Source organism: Eschrichtius robustus, chromosome 1 (genome assembly GCF_028021215.1).
Source record: "Eschrichtius robustus isolate mEscRob2 chromosome 1, mEscRob2.pri, whole genome shotgun sequence".
In the NCBI taxonomy this organism is placed as follows: domain Eukaryota; kingdom Metazoa; phylum Chordata; class Mammalia; order Artiodactyla; family Eschrichtiidae; genus Eschrichtius; species Eschrichtius robustus.
Genome location: NC_090824.1, coordinates 61,519,558 through 61,539,554, shown reverse-complemented (window position 1 = coordinate 61,539,554; position 19,997 = coordinate 61,519,558). Strand labels below are relative to the sequence as shown.

At 34.2% G+C, this 19,997-nt stretch overlaps 1 protein-coding gene across 5 annotated transcripts in view; it reads left to right on the top strand.

Annotated features, from left to right (window-relative positions):
• MIPOL1 (mirror-image polydactyly 1) overlaps positions 1 to 19,997 on the top strand; it is a 317,627-nt gene that overhangs the window by 91,610 nt on the left and 206,020 nt on the right. For all 5 annotated transcript variants that reach the window (XM_068532647.1, XM_068532746.1, XM_068532830.1 and 2 more), the window contains 3 exons: positions 5,142 to 5,271; positions 18,497 to 18,530; positions 18,790 to 18,960. In XM_068532647.1, coding sequence (XP_068388748.1) covers positions 5,142 to 5,271; positions 18,497 to 18,530; positions 18,790 to 18,960 — 335 coding nt within the window. The remainder of the gene's footprint in view (positions 1 to 5,141; positions 5,272 to 18,496; positions 18,531 to 18,789; positions 18,961 to 19,997) is intronic.

Genomic DNA, 19,997 nt, shown 5'->3' with positions numbered 1-19,997 from the left:
AAATACTTATGAGTGGAATAGCTGAATCTTGTGGTGGGTGTATGTTTACTTTTTTAAGAAACTGACATAATGTGATTATACTATCTTATATTCCACCAGCAGTGTATGAAAGTTCCAGGTTGTTTTACATCCTTGCCAACATCTTTAATCAGCTTTTCATATAAGTCATTGTAATAGGTTTGTATAGTTAACCCTTGAACAAAACTGATTTAAACTCCGCAAGTCCACTTATATGCACATTTTTTTTTCAATAAATACATACTACTGTACTACATGATCCACGGTTCTGCATCTGTGGATACAGAGGACCAACTGTAAAGTTATACACGGATTTTTGACTGCAGGAGGTGGGGGGTGGGGTCCACCTCTAACCCCGGTGTTGTTCAAGGGTCAGCTGTGTGTGGTGGCTATCTCATAGTTTTAATTTGCATTTCTGTAATGAGTAAAGCTGTTGAACACCTTTTCTTGTGCTTATTACCATCAATATATCTACTTTGAAAAAAGTGTTCAAGTTTTTTGCCCAATTTTTAATTGGGTTTTTTGTTTCCTTGTTATTGAGCTTTGAGAGTTTTTAAAATTATGTTCTAGATACAAGTCTTTTTGTCAGATATATGCTTTGCAATTATTTTCTTCCAGTCTGTGGCTTGTCTTTTCATTTTCTTAGCATCTTTTGAAGAGTGGAAATTTTTAATTGAATTAAATTGAAGTCCTACTTACCAATTTTTAAAAATTGGTTTATGCTTTGCTATTATTATAGTTAGGAAACTTTGCCTACCTAAAGTCAAAGAGGTTTTCCTCCAGAACTTTCATAATTTTAGGTTTTGCATTTGGGACTGTGATTTATTTTGTGGAATGCAAGGTTGGTTTACCATTTAAAAATCTATCAATATTACCAAAATAACACACCAAGAAAAGAAAAACAATCTGATCATCTTAAGGCCACACTCTGCTTTTATGTTTCAGCTCTTATACTGTAAATAAGTGTCCTTTTTGTAGCTTATTTAGTGCTACATTTATTGCATTTTTGTACCTTCTATTGGTGATTTCACTGTTTAAAACAGCTCCATGCTGAAATGCAATCTAATGTTCCTGAAACACGGAAGGCTGTGTTGTGTGTTATGGATAAACTTTGTTCAAGCATGAGTTATTGTACTGTTGGCCAGGAGTTCAGTGCTAATAAATCAACAATATATATTAACTAAGGTGTTTTTAAAAAGTAACATACATGAAACAAGGTTATGTATTAGTTGACAAAATGTTGATCAATTTTAGCTGATTAAATTTTCTCTTTATGGGTCCTAATTTTGCTGCTTGATTGCATGCCTCGTAATTGGATACCAGACATGATGAACTTTACCATTTTGGGAGCTGGTATTTTTGTATTCTTATAAAATATTTTTGAGCTTTGTTCTGAGATATAGTTAGGTTTCTTGGAAACAGGTCACTACTTCTGGGTCATGCTTTAAAGATAGGTAGGTTATTACCAGAGCAGTGTTTAGCCTAGGGTTAATTAATCCCCACTACTGAAGCAAGACCCTTCTGTGTATTCTATGTAGTAGTTCATGAATCAGGAGTTTTTCCAATCTGGCTAGTGGGAACACGTACTGTTTTTGGTTTTGTGGAGCTCAGGGCACTGATGCCTCTAAAGCTTTCAGGTGGCTCTTTCCCCTGCATGGGTAGTTTACTCACATGTGTGTGCTCAGTCCTCAGCTGATTTCTTGAGGAATACCCTCTGCGTGTCTCCAAAGCTTTCTCTCTTTGCGGCTGTTTTTTCCTCTGATAGTCTGTCTTGTGAATTCTAGCTGCTTTGGTTTCCCTAGGCTCTTCTCTCTTCAAATTGTGGAGTCTGCTGGCCTCCTCCTGGATTCTTCCTTTCCTGTGCCATATCCAGAAAACTCTTTCAATGTATTAAGCTGGGCCAGTCGTAGGGCTCAACTCTTGTTTTCCTCTCTCAGGTCACTGTCTTTGTTTCCTTATCATCTTGAAAGCTGTCATCCCATGCACGTTTTGCCATTAAAAAAAATTGTTTTAAGTGGGAATACAAATTTGGATCCTGTTAACCTGTCTTGACCAGAAGGACAAGGCTGTGTTGCTTAAAATTTAATCCTAACATATACTCTCAAAGATTTTATCATATATGCTAACTTTTTTCCTATTATTCACTTAATGTTTTTCTTTTAAAATCTCATCTTTTTAACTAGATAAATATATATTTTAATGGAATTTTTTTTAGTTTTAACGTCTGTACCCAAAAAGTGCACAAATAACTGCAGTTTTATGAATCTCAGAAAGCGAACACACGTATAACCAGCACCCAGATGTAAAAAAACCAAATATTTCCAATAGAATATCACCAGATATCACGAAAAGTTCCTCATCCTCCCTTCTAGTACTGCCTCCAAAAGTTAGTAACCATTATCCTAAGTTTAATAGCCAGGCCATTCTTTTTTGTTTTTGAACTTTAAATAAATGAAATAATGGAGAATTACCCTTTTTTGGCATCTACCTCAACAATATGGGTAATTTAAAGAAATTTGAATTTTAACTGGACATTAAATTAAATGCCACTCAGAGAAATTATAAGTCTGATGTGCTAGTTATGGTTTTCTAATATACATTAAAGTGACATAACTATTAAAAAATGTGTTTCACATCCTATATTTTGTGAAATACTGTCCTAAAGGGAATATGGTGGTAGATGATGCTGGAAGGTAGGCTAGAGCTAGACTCCAGTTTTCCTTGAATGCTGGGCTAAGACTTTTTTTTTTTGCCTTGGAATCTATGTGGCAGCAGTAAGGAGAAGAGTAGCCTGTTTACCCCAGAGTTTCATGGAGATTACCTTTTGGTAGGTTGAGGGATGCCTTAGTGAAGTCACCTGTCCTGTTTTTCTCTCCTCTGAAATTTGGTACATACATAACTTTTTGTTACGAATTGAATCTATTTTCTTTCTCTTTTGTGCTGCCGTTGTCTTACTTCAGGGTTTCATTGTTTTTTATGTGGACTTTTATAATAATCTAATATTGGGTTAAGGGGCATGTACAGTCCAACCTGCAACTTTTGGAAGTTGATGCAGGTGATCCCTGCATCTTCCACACACTGAATGCTCATCTCTAGGAGTTTCCTTCTGAAACACAGATCTGTTCAAATTGTTTCTATTCTAGAAGTTGATATTTATTTCTAGGTAGCTTAAAGTTTCAGGGAGAGGGTTATTCTTGTGGGTTATTGATGTGAACTCTTGCTTGAACTACTCCTATAGTCTCCCTACTGGAATTTGCTTCCATGTTTGCCCCACCTATGAACGACTTCTCACCTGGAAGCCAGAATTCCTTTTTAAACGTAAATGTGATGCTGTCATTTCCTTGCTCAGAAACCGCCATTGGCTACCATCATATTTAGATGAGATCTTAATTCCTTGCTGTGACTTACAGTGTGATCTCCCAAAACTCTCACCCTCTCTACCTGTGCTCCAGCCGTATTGCTGTTATATCTCTAATGCTTCTAGGACCTTTGTCCCGGTTTTTCTTCAGCTTAGTCTACTTTCAAATATGAATATGGTTACTCTTCCTATATTTGAATGTGCTGAAATGTCACTTATTTAAAAAGGTCTTTTCTGATCACCCTTTCTAAAATAGTCTGCCCCATTCCCCATCTACCAAATCACTCTCTTTTCTCTGATACAGCTGTATTTTCCTTCAAACTATCTACATACCTACCTACCTACCTAATTTTTGGCCTGTTTTTCTCTCTACTGTCTGTTTCCCTGTAGTAGAATGTATACTCTAGGATGACAAGGACTTCTTAGACTGCTATATTCATATTCCTTAAAACTGGATTGATGACTGCCACAGGAGCTTGATAAATATTTGATGAATTAATTAATTTATTCATCTTCCCTCAGGCTTAGCTTCTTAGAAGTAGTTTTGACTTTTGCTTTGCCATTGCATGTTCCATTTTATACTGTATTATGGAAGAGATACAGTTACTTTTTTCTCAGGGTTTTTTTTCTTTTCCACTACTTATAACTTAAGTAGTATAAAAGTAACTATCTTGATTAACAGTATATTAATCTATGACAAATCTTAGCAGAAACCCAGTGTTTTATGACCTAAAAGAACATTTCAAATGTCTTTCCTAAGTTTATTTTGTGGTTTGACAGTATAAATAAATTTGGTTCAGTGATCCAAGTATTTGAGCCCCTTTCTGTCTAAAATTGCAGTGATATTTTAAAAGTTATATAAGATTCCAAGTAGAAATTAAGTTTGAGAAATGACAATTTCAGATAACATAAAAGCTCCCTATATAGTGCTGCAGAAGTTTACATGATGTCATTTGTATTATAATCGATATAAATGGTGCCCCCGGAGATGTTCAGTACTAAACCAACACAACTCTGCCCCCATTTACTCTCCCCTTCCTCTCCTTCCGTCATCTTACTGAGGTAACTACTGTCCTGAATTTGGTGTTTATCATTTCCATGTTTATTTTAATATTTTTTACTAATTGTGTCTATCCGCGAATAATAGATTTGCTTTATTTTGCAACTTGCTATTTTTGTCAAATTTTCATTTTTGAGATTTGTCCATTTGTCCATAGTTAATGCATTTAAATGCTGCATAGTATTCCATTTTTAATGTATAGTAATTTATTTATTCCTGCTCCAGTTATTGGACAATTGGGTTATTTGTAAGTTTTTGCTATTATATAATGCTGAAATAAACATTTTTATACATTTTTCCTAAGCATTTTTATACATGTTTCCTTGTGCACATGTGCCAGAATTTCTCTAGGCTTCATGCCAAAGAGGAGATTTGCCAGGTTATGGACTAGGCACAACTTCAGCATTGCCAAATTACTCATCAGATGGTTGTCGAAACATATACACCTATCTGCAGTATATTTGAGTGTTTCCTTTATTTCACAAGCTCAATATTTTTTACTATTTGACCTTTTAATTTTTGCTTTTATGGGTATGAAATAGTATCTCAATTTTGCAGTAGCTTAAAAAGATAATGTTTTCTCAAGTAAACTAATTGCTGCTAACTCAGTTGAATAAAATAATTTTTTTTGCTTTTTATTTTTGCTAAAAGTATGCACTTTTCCTTTATTTTCGCTAATTAATTATGAATTATATATTTTGGTAGCTCTGGTTGAAGAGGTGTATTTTGCACAGAGAGAACGTGATGAAGCTATTATGTCTCGACTGCAGTTAGCCAATGAGGAGAGAGATGAAGCAATTGCACGAGCCAAGCACATGGAAATGTCTCTAAAACTGTATGTACACATTTAAAACTACATATGACATTAGGAGCATTTATAAAGTACATGAATTATGTGGTGGTTACATGTTTAAAAATGTTACTGATGCTTATATGTTACAGTGGTAAATTCCATATCCCCACAGTCTTTTTCTAAAACTTTTGGCACGCTAGTAGTTTTCAGCCCCCCCCCCAAAAAAAAGAAAGAAAAAAGAAAAGAAAGAAAGAAATGCACAACACTCTTAGTACAGTTACTTTCTTTATTTCTTCATAGTTCTGTTGTTGATATCCTTACTCTACCTTCCTATGTGACTCCTCTTTTCTTCCCTCTCCTTATTATCACCTCCTTGATTTATTTCAGCTCTCTGGGTTCTTTTACTGCTCTCTGCTTACTATGCTCATTCCTATTCTCCACTACTTTTTACATCTTTTAGCTGTGGGTCCTAAACTGAGACCTGACGCCTGAAATAAGGTAGAGCCTGAGAATCTACATTTTTAGCAAGCGAACCAGGTGATTCTGGTTCTGGTATGTATTAAGATATATTAATTCCCTAAAGAACTGTCTAAATTTAAGAGACGGAAAAACATTAAGGTGTTGGAATCTCATCAATATTTTTTGTGCAGTGTTTTAGTTAAGCAATATTATTTGACTGTCAGCTATGAAATAAATAACAGTTTTAAACTCCTTTTTTTCTTTTTCTTTATGAATTCTACTTCTAAAAAATTTGTAAAAGCTGTATTGGATTCTATAGCCAAAGTGCCCCCCTTGTTTAACCTCTATTTTATATTTAGAAGAGTTGAGTAATCATTACTCGAACTTTTATCATACATGGCATTTTTACACCTGAGTTCTTTATTGTGGGGAGTTCCTGGGTAACCAAATTGCGTTTTCAAATAGTTTTTTAAGGAAGGGTTTATAAATACTTTATTCTCTACTTTAACATACTCCAGACTGGCTGTTTGTTATCCTTATATTCAAATTGGTTATGAATAAAATTCTTGGCTCAAGTATTTTTTCATTCTAAACACTGTAAAAATGTTAATGACTTTTCTGACATTGAGTTTGGCTGAAAAGAAGTCTGAGGTCAATCATATTGCTTTTTTCCTCACTTATAGGTAGTTTAATTTTTTCTGCCTGGGTACTTGAATGATTCTTTCTTTATTCTTGAAGTAGAACAACTTAATCAGGATGTTCATGTTGATCTGTAATAATATTTTTAGAATCACAGCATGCCTCTCTAAAGACTATTTGATTCTTCCTTTATTTCAGGGAAATTTTACATTTGTTTTTTAGGTTTTCCATTTTAGAGACTTCAGTTGTTTTTATAGGGAACTTTTATCCTTATCTATTATCTCTTCAATAATTATTTTAATTGCTGTCTTTGTCTCTGCATTCACTGTGATTCTCTTAAGCCTTTCCTTTAGTTAGTAATTCCAATTGTTACTGTCCCATTCCCAGTTCTTTCTAGTTCATTTATTAAATATTTTGTTTGTTTATTTATTCTCAATGTTCCCTTAAGTTTTCTTTTCTTTCTTTTTTTAATTATATAAGTTTCAGGTCTGTCCTTAAGTTTTCAATTTTCCTATTCATCTACTCTTTTGTTTTGGCATCTTCTCTTTGAACTTCTTTTATTGAATTCATATTCTTCTTATGTTTTTCTAGAATGCCAACCACAATAGGACAATTTTTTTCTTTCTCTTGGTTTATGTTTTATATTATGATCTTTATCTCATTTGCATGATATTTTGTCATGTGTTTGTGGTGAATTCATAGTTGACATGTCATTTCTCTTCATCTTGCTCATGCTTAAATTGTCAAGAAATTTTCTTTGTTCTGATACAGTGCAAGTGAATTTTCCTTGATAAACATTTCATATTATTTGAAACCTATTTGCCTTCTCCTCTGATTCTTGGCTAGGTAGTGCTTCTGGGCCACTTTTCTTCATTGCTGTAAGACAGTGGGGTAGGAGTAGTGGTTGGGAAGACCTCCTTGGGGCTAGATACCGATTTTGTTTGAAGTTCTGTCCTCTGCTTGTAGGACTTTGTTTGGTGTCTTGCACTGCTCTGACGGCTCACTCTGTCTCGTCTTGTGGATATCCTGATTCCATGGAGTATTTCTTTTGGGCTTTTATTTGTTCCACCAGTGTAGTAAAAAAAAAAACGGCCAGCCCTGATGATTCTTGCTTCCTCTGTAAAGATTCTTCAGTAATGCAGGAAGATTTTCTTTACTTTTCTCTGGTCTGTCTACTCAACTCATTGGTCTCTCAGGTTATTTCCAAGCTGTGTGGTATTAGTGAAAAATTTCCAGGATTTGGTGAGGTCACTGTCTTTTCTCAATACCTATTTTCATGTGTAAAAAGAGAAGTTAGTTGAACCTGTTCAAAATCATTTTTCCACTCTTCACCTTATCCCTACTTTTAAAAATTACTACATGATGTCCTGCTTCCTTTGCTGTTTGATTAATTTTTATCTTCCATTCAAGTGGTGTGTGATGGGATACATAGATTTCTGTTTTCAGATTTCACTCCACCATCTTTACTTGGCCTTTTTTTTTCAATAAACTTTTTATTTTAGAATACTTTCAGATTTACAGAAAAGTTGTGAAGACAGTACAGAGTTCCTATAACCCTCACCCAGTTTCCCTTATTGCTAACATCTTACATTACTATGGTACATATGTCACCATATGGAGAAATCAACATTGTTATACAACTATTTACTAAAGGCCACACTTTATTCAGATTTCACTACTTTTCCCTGATGTCCTTTTTATTTTCCAAGATCCTATCCAGGATTCCATAGACATTTAGTTACTATGTCTCCGTTGCCTACTCTGCTCTGTGACATTTTCTCAGACTTTCCTTGTTTTTGATGAGAGTTCTGGAATATTGGTCAGGTATTTTATAGAATGTTTCTCAATTTCAGTTTTTCTGAAGTTTTTCTCATGATTAGACTGGTTTTATGGGACAGAGAGTACAGGGGTGAAATGCCATTTTCATCACATCATTTCAAGGTTGTCCTCTATCAATATGACTTTACAGCCAGTGATGTTAATCTTGGTCACCTGGAAAAGGTAGTACTTGCCATGTTTCTCTTCTGTAAAGTTACCCACATTCCTCTTTCATACTCTACTCTTTGAAGCAAATCACTAAAGTGCAGCCCATACTCAGTGATGGGGCTGGGGAGTATGGGCTAGGAGGTTAATTGAGTTCTAGCTTCCTCAGCAGAGAATATCTATATAAATTATTTGTAATTCTTAAGTACAGGACATTTGTATCCCTCATTTTTTTATTTAGTTATATCTGTATGGACTCATTGATATTCATTTAATACTTTGAATTATAATCTAATACTATGTTATTTTGTTGCTTGGAGTATTCCAGCTTTTTTTTTTTTGAAAACATCTTTGTTGGAGTATAATTGCTTTACAATGGTGTGTTAGTTTCTCCTTTACAACAAAGCGAATCAGCTGTATATATACATATATCCCCATATCTCCTCCCTCTTGCGTCTCTCTCCCACCCTCCCTATCCCACCCCTCTAGGTCGTCACAAAGCACTGAGCTGATCTCCCTGTGCTATGTGGCTGCTTCCCACTAGCTATCTATTTTACATTTGGTAGTGTATATATGTCCATGCCACTCTCTCATTTCGTCCCAGCTTACCCTTCCCCCTCCCTGTGTCCTCGAGTCCATTCTCTACATCTGCATCTTTATTCCTGTTCTGCCCCTAGGTTCTTCAGAACCATTTTTTTTTTTAAGATTCCATATATGTGTTAGCATACGGTATTTGTTTTTCTCTTTCTGACTTACTTCACTCTGTATGACAGACTCTAGGTCCATCCACCTCACTACAAATAACTCAATTTCGTTTCTTTTTATGGCTGAGTAATATTCCATTGTATATATGTGCCGCATCTTCTTTATCCATTCATCTGTTGATGGACACTTAGGTTGCTTCCATGTCCTGGCTATTGTAAATAGAGCTGCAATGAACATTTTGGTACATGACTCTTTTTGAATTATGGTTTTCTCAGGGTATATGCCCAGTAGTGGGATTGCTGGGTCGTATGGTAGTTCTATTTTTAGTTTTTTAAGGAACCTCCATACTGTTCTCCATAGTGGCTGTATCAATTTACATTCCCACCAATAGTGCAAGAGGGTTCCCTTTTCTCCAAACCCTCTCCAGCATTTATTGTTTGTAGATTTTTGGATGATGGCCATCCTGACCGGTGTGAGATGATATCTCATTGTAGTTTTGATTTGCATTTCTCTAATGATTAATGATGTTGAGCATTCTTTCATGTGTTTGTTGCCAATCTGTATATCTTCTTTGGAGAAATGTCAAGTTAGGTCTTTTTCCCATTTTTGGATTGGGTGGTTTGTTTTTTTGATATTGAGCTGCATGAGTTGCTTGTATGTTTTGGAGATTACTCCTTTGTCAGTTGCTTCATTTGCAAATATTTTCTCCCATTCTGAGGGTTGTCTTTTCATCTTGTTTATGGTTTCCTTTGCTGTGCAAAAGCTTTTAAGTTTCATTAGGTCCCATTTGTTTATTTTTGTTTTTATTTCCATTTCCCTAGGAGGTGGATCAAAAAGGATCTTGCTGTGATTTATGTCATAGAGTGTTCTGCCTATGTTTTCCTCTAAGAGTTTGATGGTGTCTGGCCTTACATTTAGGTCTTTAATCCATGTAAATTGATACAACCACTATGGAGAACAGTATGGAGGTTCATTTTGAGTTTATTTTTGTGTATGGTGTTAGGGAGTGTTCTAATTTCATTCTTTTACATGTAGCTGTCCAGTTTTCCCAGCACCACTTATTGAAGAGGCTGTCTTTTCTCCACTGTATATTCTTGCCTCCTTTATCAAAGATAAGGTGACCATATGTGCGTGGGTTTATCTCTGGCTTTCTATCCTGTTCCATTGATCTGTATTTCTGTTTTTGTGCCAGTACCATACTGTCTTGATTACTGTAGCTTTGTAGTATAGTCTGAAGTCAGGGGGCCTGATTCCTCCAGCTCTGTTTTTCTTTCTCAAGATTGCTTTGGCTATTTGGGGTCTTTTGTGTTTCCATACAAATTGTGAAATTTTTTGTTCTAGTTCTGTGAAAAATGCCATTGATAGTTTGATAGGGATTGCATTGAATCTGTAGGTTGCTTTGGGTAGTATAGTCATTTTCACCTTGTTGATTCTTCCAATCCAAGAACATGGTATATCTCTCCATCTGTTCGTATCATCTTTAATTCCTTTCATCATGTCTTATAGTTTTCTGCATACAGGTCTTTTGTCTCCTTAGGTGGGTTTATTCCTAGGTATTTTATTCTTTTTGTTGCAGTGATAAATGGGAGTGTTTCCTTAATTTCTCTTTCAGATTTTTCATCATTAGTGTATAGCAATGCAAGAGATTTCTGTGCATTAATTTTGTATCCTGCTACTTTACCAAATTCATTGATTAGCTCTAGTAGTTTTCTGGTAGCATCTTTAGGATTCTCTATGTATAGTATCATCTCATCTGCAAACAGTGACAGCTTTACTTCTTCTTTTCTGATTTGGATTCCATTTATTTCTTTTTCTTCTCTGATTGCTGTGGTTAAAACTTCCAAAACTATGTTGAATAATAGTCACGAGAGTGGACAACCTTGTCTTGTTCCTGATCTTAGAAGAAATGGTTTCAGTTTTTCACCATTGAGAACGATGTTGGCTGTGGGTTTGTCATACATGGCCTTTATTATGTTGAGGTAAGTTCCCTCTATGCCTACTGTCTGGGGTTTTTTTTTATCATAAATGGGTGTTGAATTTTGTCGAAAGCTTTCTCTGAATCTATTGAGATGATCATATGGTTTTTCTCCTTCAGTTTGTTAATATGGTGTATCACATTGATTGATTTGCATATATTGAAGAATCCTTGCATTTATGGGATAAACCCCACTTGATCATGGTGTATGATCCTTTTAATGTGCTGTTGGATTCTGTTTGCTAGTATTTTGTTGAATATTTTTGCATCTGTGTTTATCAGTGATATTGGCCTATAGTTTTCTTTCTTTGTGACATCTTTGTCTGGTTTTGGTATCAGGGTGATGGTGGCCTCATAGAATGTGTTTGGGAGTGTTCCTTTCTCTGCTATATTTTGGAAGAGTTTGAGAAGGCAAGGTGTTAACTCTTCTCTAAATGATTGATAGAATTTGCCTGTGAAGCCATCTGGTCCTGAGATTTTGTTGGTTGGAAGATTTTAATCACAGTCTCAATTTCAGTGCTTGTGATTGGTCTGTTTATATTTTCTCTTTCTTCCTGGTTCAGTCTTGGAAGGTTGTGCTTTTCTAAGAATATGTCCATTTCTTCCAGGTTGTCCATTTTATTGGCATATAGTTACTTGTAATAATCTCTCATGATCGTTTGTATTTCTGCAGTGTCAGTTGTTACTTCTCCTTTTTCATTTCTAATTCTGATTTGAGTCTTTTCCCTTTTTTTCTTGATGAGTCTGGCTAATGGTTTATCAGTTTTGTTTATCTTCTCAAAGTACCAGCTTTTAGTTTTATTGATCTTTGCTATTGTTTAGTATTCCAACTTTGACCATTGGAAACTCTTTCAGGTGGCTCCTACATCCCTTTGACATGTTCCCATCCTTTTGATTTTTTTTAACACTTTCTTACTTACTGGCACTGCAACCTGCTCCAGGATCATGTTTTGTAGGGATATGCCCACCCCACCAGCAATGAATCAAGAGTTCTTGTTGCTTACCATCCTTGCCAGCATTTGGAATTGTTATTCTTTTTTTGCTTTTTTTCTTATTTTGAACATTAGCCATTCTCTAATGACAGATGATATTGAGCGCCTTTTTATATGTTTATTTACCATCTGTATATCTTCTTCGGTAAAACGTCTGTTCAGATATTTGACGAGTTTTTTAAGTTGGGTTGTTTGTTTCCTTTTTGTTAATTTTAAGTGTTCGTTATACATTCTGGATGTAAGTCATTTTTCAGGTATGTGGTTTTCAAGTATTTTCTTCCTGTCCATGTTTTGTATTTTTCTTCTCTTAACAGTGTGCTTAGCAGGATATAAGTTTTAAATTTTGATAAAATCCAGTTTATTGATTGTTTTTTCTTTCATGTTTTGTACTTTTGGTATTGAATCTAAAACTCATTGTCATTTGTAAGGTTGCACCAATTTTTCTCCTATGTTTTCTTGTATAAGTTATAAATTTCGTGTTTTACATTTAGGTCTACAATCTATCTTGAGTTGATTTTTGTGTAAAGTGATACATGGTACCAGTAAATGGTCTTTTTTTTTTTTTTGCATGTGGACATTTATTTATTCCAGTACCATTTGTTGAAAATGGTATCATTTCTCCACTAATTTCCTTTGCACCTTTGCCAAAAGTCATTTGACTATTCATGTGTGTTAATTTCAGGACTTTATTGTCTGTCCATTGATCTGTGTGTCTATCCCTTTGTCAATACCACACATTCTTGATTACTAAATCTTTATGTTACGTCTTGAAATCGGATAATGTCATCCCTCTAAACTTTGCTCTTTTATTGTAGAATTATTTTGACTATTCTAATTATTTTGACTATTCTATTTGCCTTTCCATATACCTTTCAGAATCAGTTTGTTTTTATCTACAAAAACAGTTGCTGGGACCAAATGTTTTAAAACATACTCTTCAAAATAGATACCTTTTTTTCAGTAATGCAGCTATTAATAACTTTAGAACTTTTCTTTAGGGATTTGCAAGTACTATTACCTTCAATTTGTCAACTGCTGCACAGTACTATACTTAACATGTAATTTATGACCATAATTCTTTTATGTAGATTGATCACCAATTGTATTCATAAAATTTGCTTCTAAATAGTTTTTACTGTTTTTAGAAATAAAATTCACCCCCAAAAGATAACAAATCAGTTTTTTATACAATGTCACAACTCATTGAGTGATATTCAGGCTTTATAGGTGAAAAAACTTAGAGTGGTTGACTCCCTGCCCAAAGAGTCATAGTCAGTCACTTACACATTGTAGGACTTACCTACCTCAGAGCTATACAGGCATCTCAACCTTAGCATATCCAAAATGGAATTATTAATTTTATTTTTAAAACCTGATCCTCCTTAATTCCCTGTACCTATCAGTAGCACAACCACCTGCCCATGTATCCAAACAAAAACTTCTTCCTCAGAACTCCTATTAAATTGGTCTCTTAGTTGTGTTCATTCTATCTCTTTAAGTGATGGATCTAAATTGAGCCTATCCTTCTTCCCTAAACTTTTAAAACTTCCATTGTCTGTTTACTTTAATCTGTACATATGTTTTGTTATAGTTTTTATTACAGTACATGAAAATTAGGGTTCCTTGAGGCAGAGCCTTTTTCATTTTGTTCTTGGTAGCATTCCTATTGAGGGAGGAATGGGGAATGGAGAAAAGGAAAACAGTCCCATCCCAAGACTTATCTTTTAGTTAATTAGTCCATTCAATAAATATTTATTGAATATTTATTATGTGTCAAGTACAGTGCTAGTTGCTGGGAACACAGCATTATGGTCTCAATTTAGTTAAGAAGATCAGCATTAAGTAAATATGAATAATTACATAAATACTTAAAATAGTATCAAGTGATATGAAGAATTATTGGTTCCTAAGAAAAGTTTATAGACAATTGTATTACAGTCTAGGAGTTCAGGTGAGGGGATCAGGAAAAATCATGCATAAGAAACAAGAACAACAACAACAACAAATAGCATGTCAGTACAGTTTTAAATGGCACTGTGGAGGTTCTTTTCTACTCAGTTGAAGTCTATAGGCTCTGAACTTCAATAGTGCATTTTAGACTAAATCTTTGTTAAGATAGAACCAATTTATAACTGAGCTTTGCTCGACTGAAAGGCATATTTAGAGGCATTGAGCATAAGATGAAATTGTATAAATTATTTCACATCTTTTTGTTTTAATTCCTTACTTCTTGCTTCCTATAATCTGGAAATTCCTTCCTTCTTTTTTCTCTCATCATCTTTTCCACTTCCGATCTACTTTGCATCTTTCTGTATAATGTTTGTCTTGCCTTATTATTCTCCCGCTTCTCTGCTTTCCCTTACCTCTTGAATTTTTAATGCTTTTTTCTTTGTCTCTTTTGCTTTTATCCAAAACTAGGAAAAAGTAAAAAGGATTCAGGTTAAAATGACTTACATATGCATGCCAATATAGACATGTTTGCATATGTACATTCCAACTTTTGAGACCATGGTATCTATTTTTCAATCCATTATTGTTGGTGTATTTTTTATATTAAAGGTGGCACTGTGTAAGAAAGGAGACTTAGAGAAAAAAAAAACAATTTAGAATTTTTTGATAAGCTGATCACTAGTTCTTTTTATCATTTGGGGGGTCAAAGTTTTGCTTCTTCCCATTGAACAAGGTAAAGGACTATAGGTTCAGAAAGAAAAGATGTGATATTGACTGATTTAGGAATAAATCAAGAAATGTGACATTTCATGCATGAGTCTTTTCACTTAGAGTGCAAGGTTGTCAGTCAGAATTTGCATGGTATAGGAAATCAATTGAAACTTGAACCTATGATCATTTACTTCAGCAATATTCTTACTGATTATCATGACTGTCTAGTTAGACTGTTGTAGGCATAATTTAAAGATTACGAAAGGTTGAAATTCTTTTGTTTAATTGTAAACTTCATATTAATGATACATAATGTGTAGTTTGTTGGCTGTATGTCATATAATACCAACTATTACTTTGTCTTTATTAAGCTGGTAAAACTTTATGTGTTGTACATGCTGCTTGTAAACCTTAAACCTAAAAAGTCATTTTACATAGAAAATTATGTGTCTTATATAACTGTTTCAAATTGCTTCCTTTTTCTTACAGGTAAGTTGTTTGTCTAATTTTTGTTTTCTTAAGTGATACAGTAAGTAATGTCCTTATTGTAGGACTGAATTTAATTTTCTGGAAGCCACTATTGTTGGTTTTTTATCTTTAACTAGATATTGAATGACCCACCTCAGAAAAATGTGTCAAATATACTGAATTGGCATTACATTGTATTAACATCAAAGATCTGATCTCATTTTTCAATACTCTGTATCAGGGATCAGCAAAGTAAGGACCTATGGTACAAATCCTGCCTTCCACTTGTTTTGTAAATAAAGTTTTATTTGAATACAGCCATACCTGTTCATTTACATATTGCCTATGAATGATTTTCTTCTTCAAAGGCAGAATTTAGTAGCTGCAACAGAGAACATATGGTAAAGCCTAAAATATTATCTGACCCTTTACAAAAAATGTTTGCTCGTCCCTACTCTATATAATCTAGTTGAGACTAAATTACTATGTAGTTGATCTTTGATATCTGTGACAAATACTTCCTGAAACTTTTAAAGAAATGCAAATTTGAACACAACCATAACTGTTCATTTACATATTGTCTATGAATGAGTTTGCACTACAAAGGCAGACTTTAGTAGGTACAAGAGTTTTTCTTTTTAATTATTTTATTTATCTTATTTTTGGCTGCATTGGGTCCTCGTTGCTGCACGCAGGCTTTCTCTAGTTGTGGCGAGCAAGCAGGGGCTACTCTTTGTTGCGGTGCGCGGGCTTCTCATTGCGGTGGCTTCTCTTGTTGCAGAGCACAGGCTCTAGGCACGTGGGCTTCAGTAGTTGTGGCACGCAGGCTCAGTAGTTGTGGCTCATGGGCTCTAGAGCACAGGCTCAGTAGTTGTGGCACACGGGCTTAGTTGCTCTGCGGCATGTGGGATCTTCCTGGACCAGGGCTTGAACCCGTGTCCCTTGCATGGATTCTTAACCACTGTGCCACCAGGGAAGTCCCTCATTTTTTTTAAAGAGGCATTTTTATTATTTTTATAAAATTTTTATTGGAGTATAGTTGATTTACAATGCTGTGTTAGTTGCAGGTGTACAGCAAATAAGAACCTGCTGTATAATAAAAGGTTTTAAGTTTTATTTTCCTCTTAGTGACCATTTATCACTATATTTATATCAATTATAAAGGCTAATAATAAAGCAAAATAGAGATTCACATGCCAAGTGGTTGACTTGGCTCACTCATGCCCTGCATGTCATACCTGAACACACTCACTCACCAAAACATGATTCGGATTCATTTATCAGAAAATGATAAATCACTATATATCATGTACTTTTAAGGGCAATCACATAAGTTATTTATAGTCAGAATGCTAAATTTATGTGCCGAGGATCTAGTATATAACATCTGATAAGAAAATTTGATTTTAATTTTTTTTAAATTTTGGTTGTTAGCAGGGAATTTAATATTAGACTAAATACAGTTATCTTAACCATTTCCTATTGAAAGCTGTTAATTTAAAACATTTAAACTCTTCATTTGCTTTTCCTTAAAGTAACAGTTCTTCATTTTGCATTGCCTGAAAAAAACATATAAATATTGCATAGGAATTTCATGTACTTTTTGTTATGTTGATTATTTGGAATATATGAATTACTTAACCTACCTACACTGTTATTTTCTTTTTGATCATATGTAACTCTTTGAAACAAAAAAAGGGAGTTGCATAATATTGAAAACTAATTTTTTTTTAAGTTCCCAGTAATCTGTGAATCTAAATGCTTAATTTCCGTGTCTTTGTACATTTTAAATGATCAAGTTTAATAAATTGTGAAGTTTATAAAAATTGAGACTTCTTTGGAAACTGCCATTAATTGACTCTTAGTTTGATTTCATCTAAAAAGAACAACATTAAGGTAAATATTCCTTACCACATATGGCTTCCCTAAAAATCATATTTAGCCAACCAATAACTGATGGTTAAATGCCGCTCATGTTCTTCACATACTTTTACATGATCATAAATAAGTGTAAGAATTTTATCTTATACTTTTCCACTTTGTTTTTTAATTGAATAAAAAGGAAGTGATTATCCTCATAGTTTTTGTAGACTAAGCTTTTATGAAACAGGATATTTGAAAACTGTTGATTTATTTTGGGAGAAAAAGATAAGAGTACATATTTGCCCTTATTGGAATGTGAATCCAAGGGGACATTAGTAGTTTGAGATAAACATTAAATATATATAATTCAAAATTACTACACCTACCTGTTGACTTACACCATTTAAATATGGGTAGAAATAGTTTTTTTGATATGTGTTCATATTTTTTCCTGTGCAAATGCAATGTTCTGAAATCTATACTTTCTCTCCATGATTATAGCAGTTTGATTGAACTGTGGAGTTTGGAGCAATTTTGTAACAAATTTATTAAGTGTCTTTTGTAATCTTTTCCTAGTGTTCTTTTTTTGTGGTAAATGTTAAATCACAGGAGCACAGAAATGGAGGGGGAAAACTTGAAACACGAATTTGGATATCTAAGCTTTTAAGTACAATTTTTAAATAATTGAAATCATTTCTAAAATCTCCATCATTTCACTGGTACCCATTACAGGTTTTCATTTAATCTACCCAATTTAATGACTGCCTTAATTATATTATATACATTTTCTAAATATGTCATTTAGAACTTCTTTCTTTACTTTAACTGCATTTCTTCAATTTACCAACATCAACAAACATTTCAGTAAACGCTATGACTCTTAAAAGACAAAAAGTCCATTTATGAAGGGAACGAGTTTACTTTTTTTGCCTTTAAATTGAATAATTCTATGTTATGCAAAAAAGAAAATAACAGTCATTTAAAAATGTGGCCAATTTTGGTCAGCCTTTCTATATAGCGTATTTGTTTCAACAAATAGGTAGCACCAGGAGATTTTCAGGTCAAATTTAGTGGTAGTTATTTGTCATTGCTTTTGAGGGAACATAGTTAAACTTTGTAATAAAAATACTTGCCTTGTTTTATTTGTGATAATGCCCAAAAAGGAGAGGAAATACAGTTTCTGGTAAGAATTGAAAGTCTAGAAATAAATATAATGATGAGAATGAGTACTTCTATCACTGGGGAACTTTCTTCATCTAAGCACATATGAACAATTGATCCTTGTAGTCATATATAGCAGTAAACATTAATAACTTAACAGTCTGAAGTCAGTGCAGAAGATATGGAGCATTATTGAAAGATGGAGTCGAGCAGGTGGCACTTTAATATGTTCAATGTCATGGTTGACTCTAAAGACTAGTCGAATGAAATTACTTGAGGTTCTAAAGATTTAAAAAGCGAACTCATTTTGCTGCACTAAGGAAATGCTACTGATCAGGCTTTCTGTGTCCCTTTTTTCTAGGCTAGAAAATATTAACCCTGAAGAAAATGACATGGTAAGCCATTCTCTGAGGAGATTTCTTGATGTCAGTCTTATATCTTAGAGGCTTAAGTTCAATTGAGTGGGTTTCAAGAACTAAGATGTGGGAAAAAGAAGAATTGACACACTAATAATGTACATCTTTGCTGCAATATGAAAATTCAATAACTTCACTCAGTCAATTTACAATTCACATGTGCCTATTAATTAAAACCCTATATTAAATAAAATATATTAAAACTTCATGTCTGACTAACATATAATGGTGTTGGTAGACATTACAGGAATTACTGAACAGAATAAACAATGCAGACACAGGGATAGCTATTCAGAAGAATGGAGCTATAATTGTGGATAGAATCTACAAGACCAAGGAATGTAAAAAGAGAATAACTGCAGAAGAAATGAATGCAGTGATTGAAGAACGGGATGCTGCTTTGTCTCAGGTAACTGCATATACAATATCTGTGAAAAGCATACACTTACCATTTTCCCCTCTTTCTTTACATTAAAAAATGACTTCTCCCCACATATTCTTAATTCGAATTAGTTTTTAGCTTATAATTAATACCACAGTGATTAGCTATATTAAAATAATCACATATTTTGTTATATCATTCTTCAAGTATATGCATTCTAATAAAGCTGTTAGCTTCTTATAAAATTTTAGTTATATTCTTTAAAGTAATCACTTTTATATGAGACTTCATACTTGAGTCACAGTTTTGTGAGGGCTGACATTGTCTTTATTACTGTTTTATTCCCAGTGCCTAATTCAGTACCTTTTAGTAAACATTGATAAAGGAATCAAATTATTAGGGTATTCCTTTCTGAACATTACTTACACCTTCCTGCTCTAACTGCAACCTGATTACCGCCCTGAGGATACCGCTTCCACTGCAGTCCTCTCAAATCTGAATATATTCCCTCGCCCAGCAGTTGGACCACTGGGCTTGGAGGCTTGTTCCTCATTAGTGTTTTTAGATCATTGTTCCTTTTTTCTCTCTAAACACCTCCAGCTTTGAGGCCCATGCATCAGATTGTATCACCCATTACACACTCCTGTTGCAGTCGTGTACACACTCCCATGTTGCTTCCCTCATTTCTTAAAGATTTTAGGATCTACTTCACTGTCTCGTTCTTCAGCCTACTCCTGTCACAGTTCTTGGTGATTTAAATATCTATGTAGGTGATACTTTCAATATCCCTCTCATCTCTTTGAATCTCTCTCCTCCAATAATCCACGTACGCTATACTCTTTCTGCCATCCACCCTATGGTCATACCCTGTTCTTGGTCATTATCAGTCTCAATTTCAAGCATCCTGCTTGATGACCACCATTTGTTATCTTTCCAGCTCACTCTAGAACTCTAACTCTAGCAAATTGTCAACTCTCCTGGCACCTGATTATATTGATCTTACCACCTCTTTTCCTATCCCTTAATCCCCTCATGTCCTCACTTCCCTCTTTATCTAGTTTGGA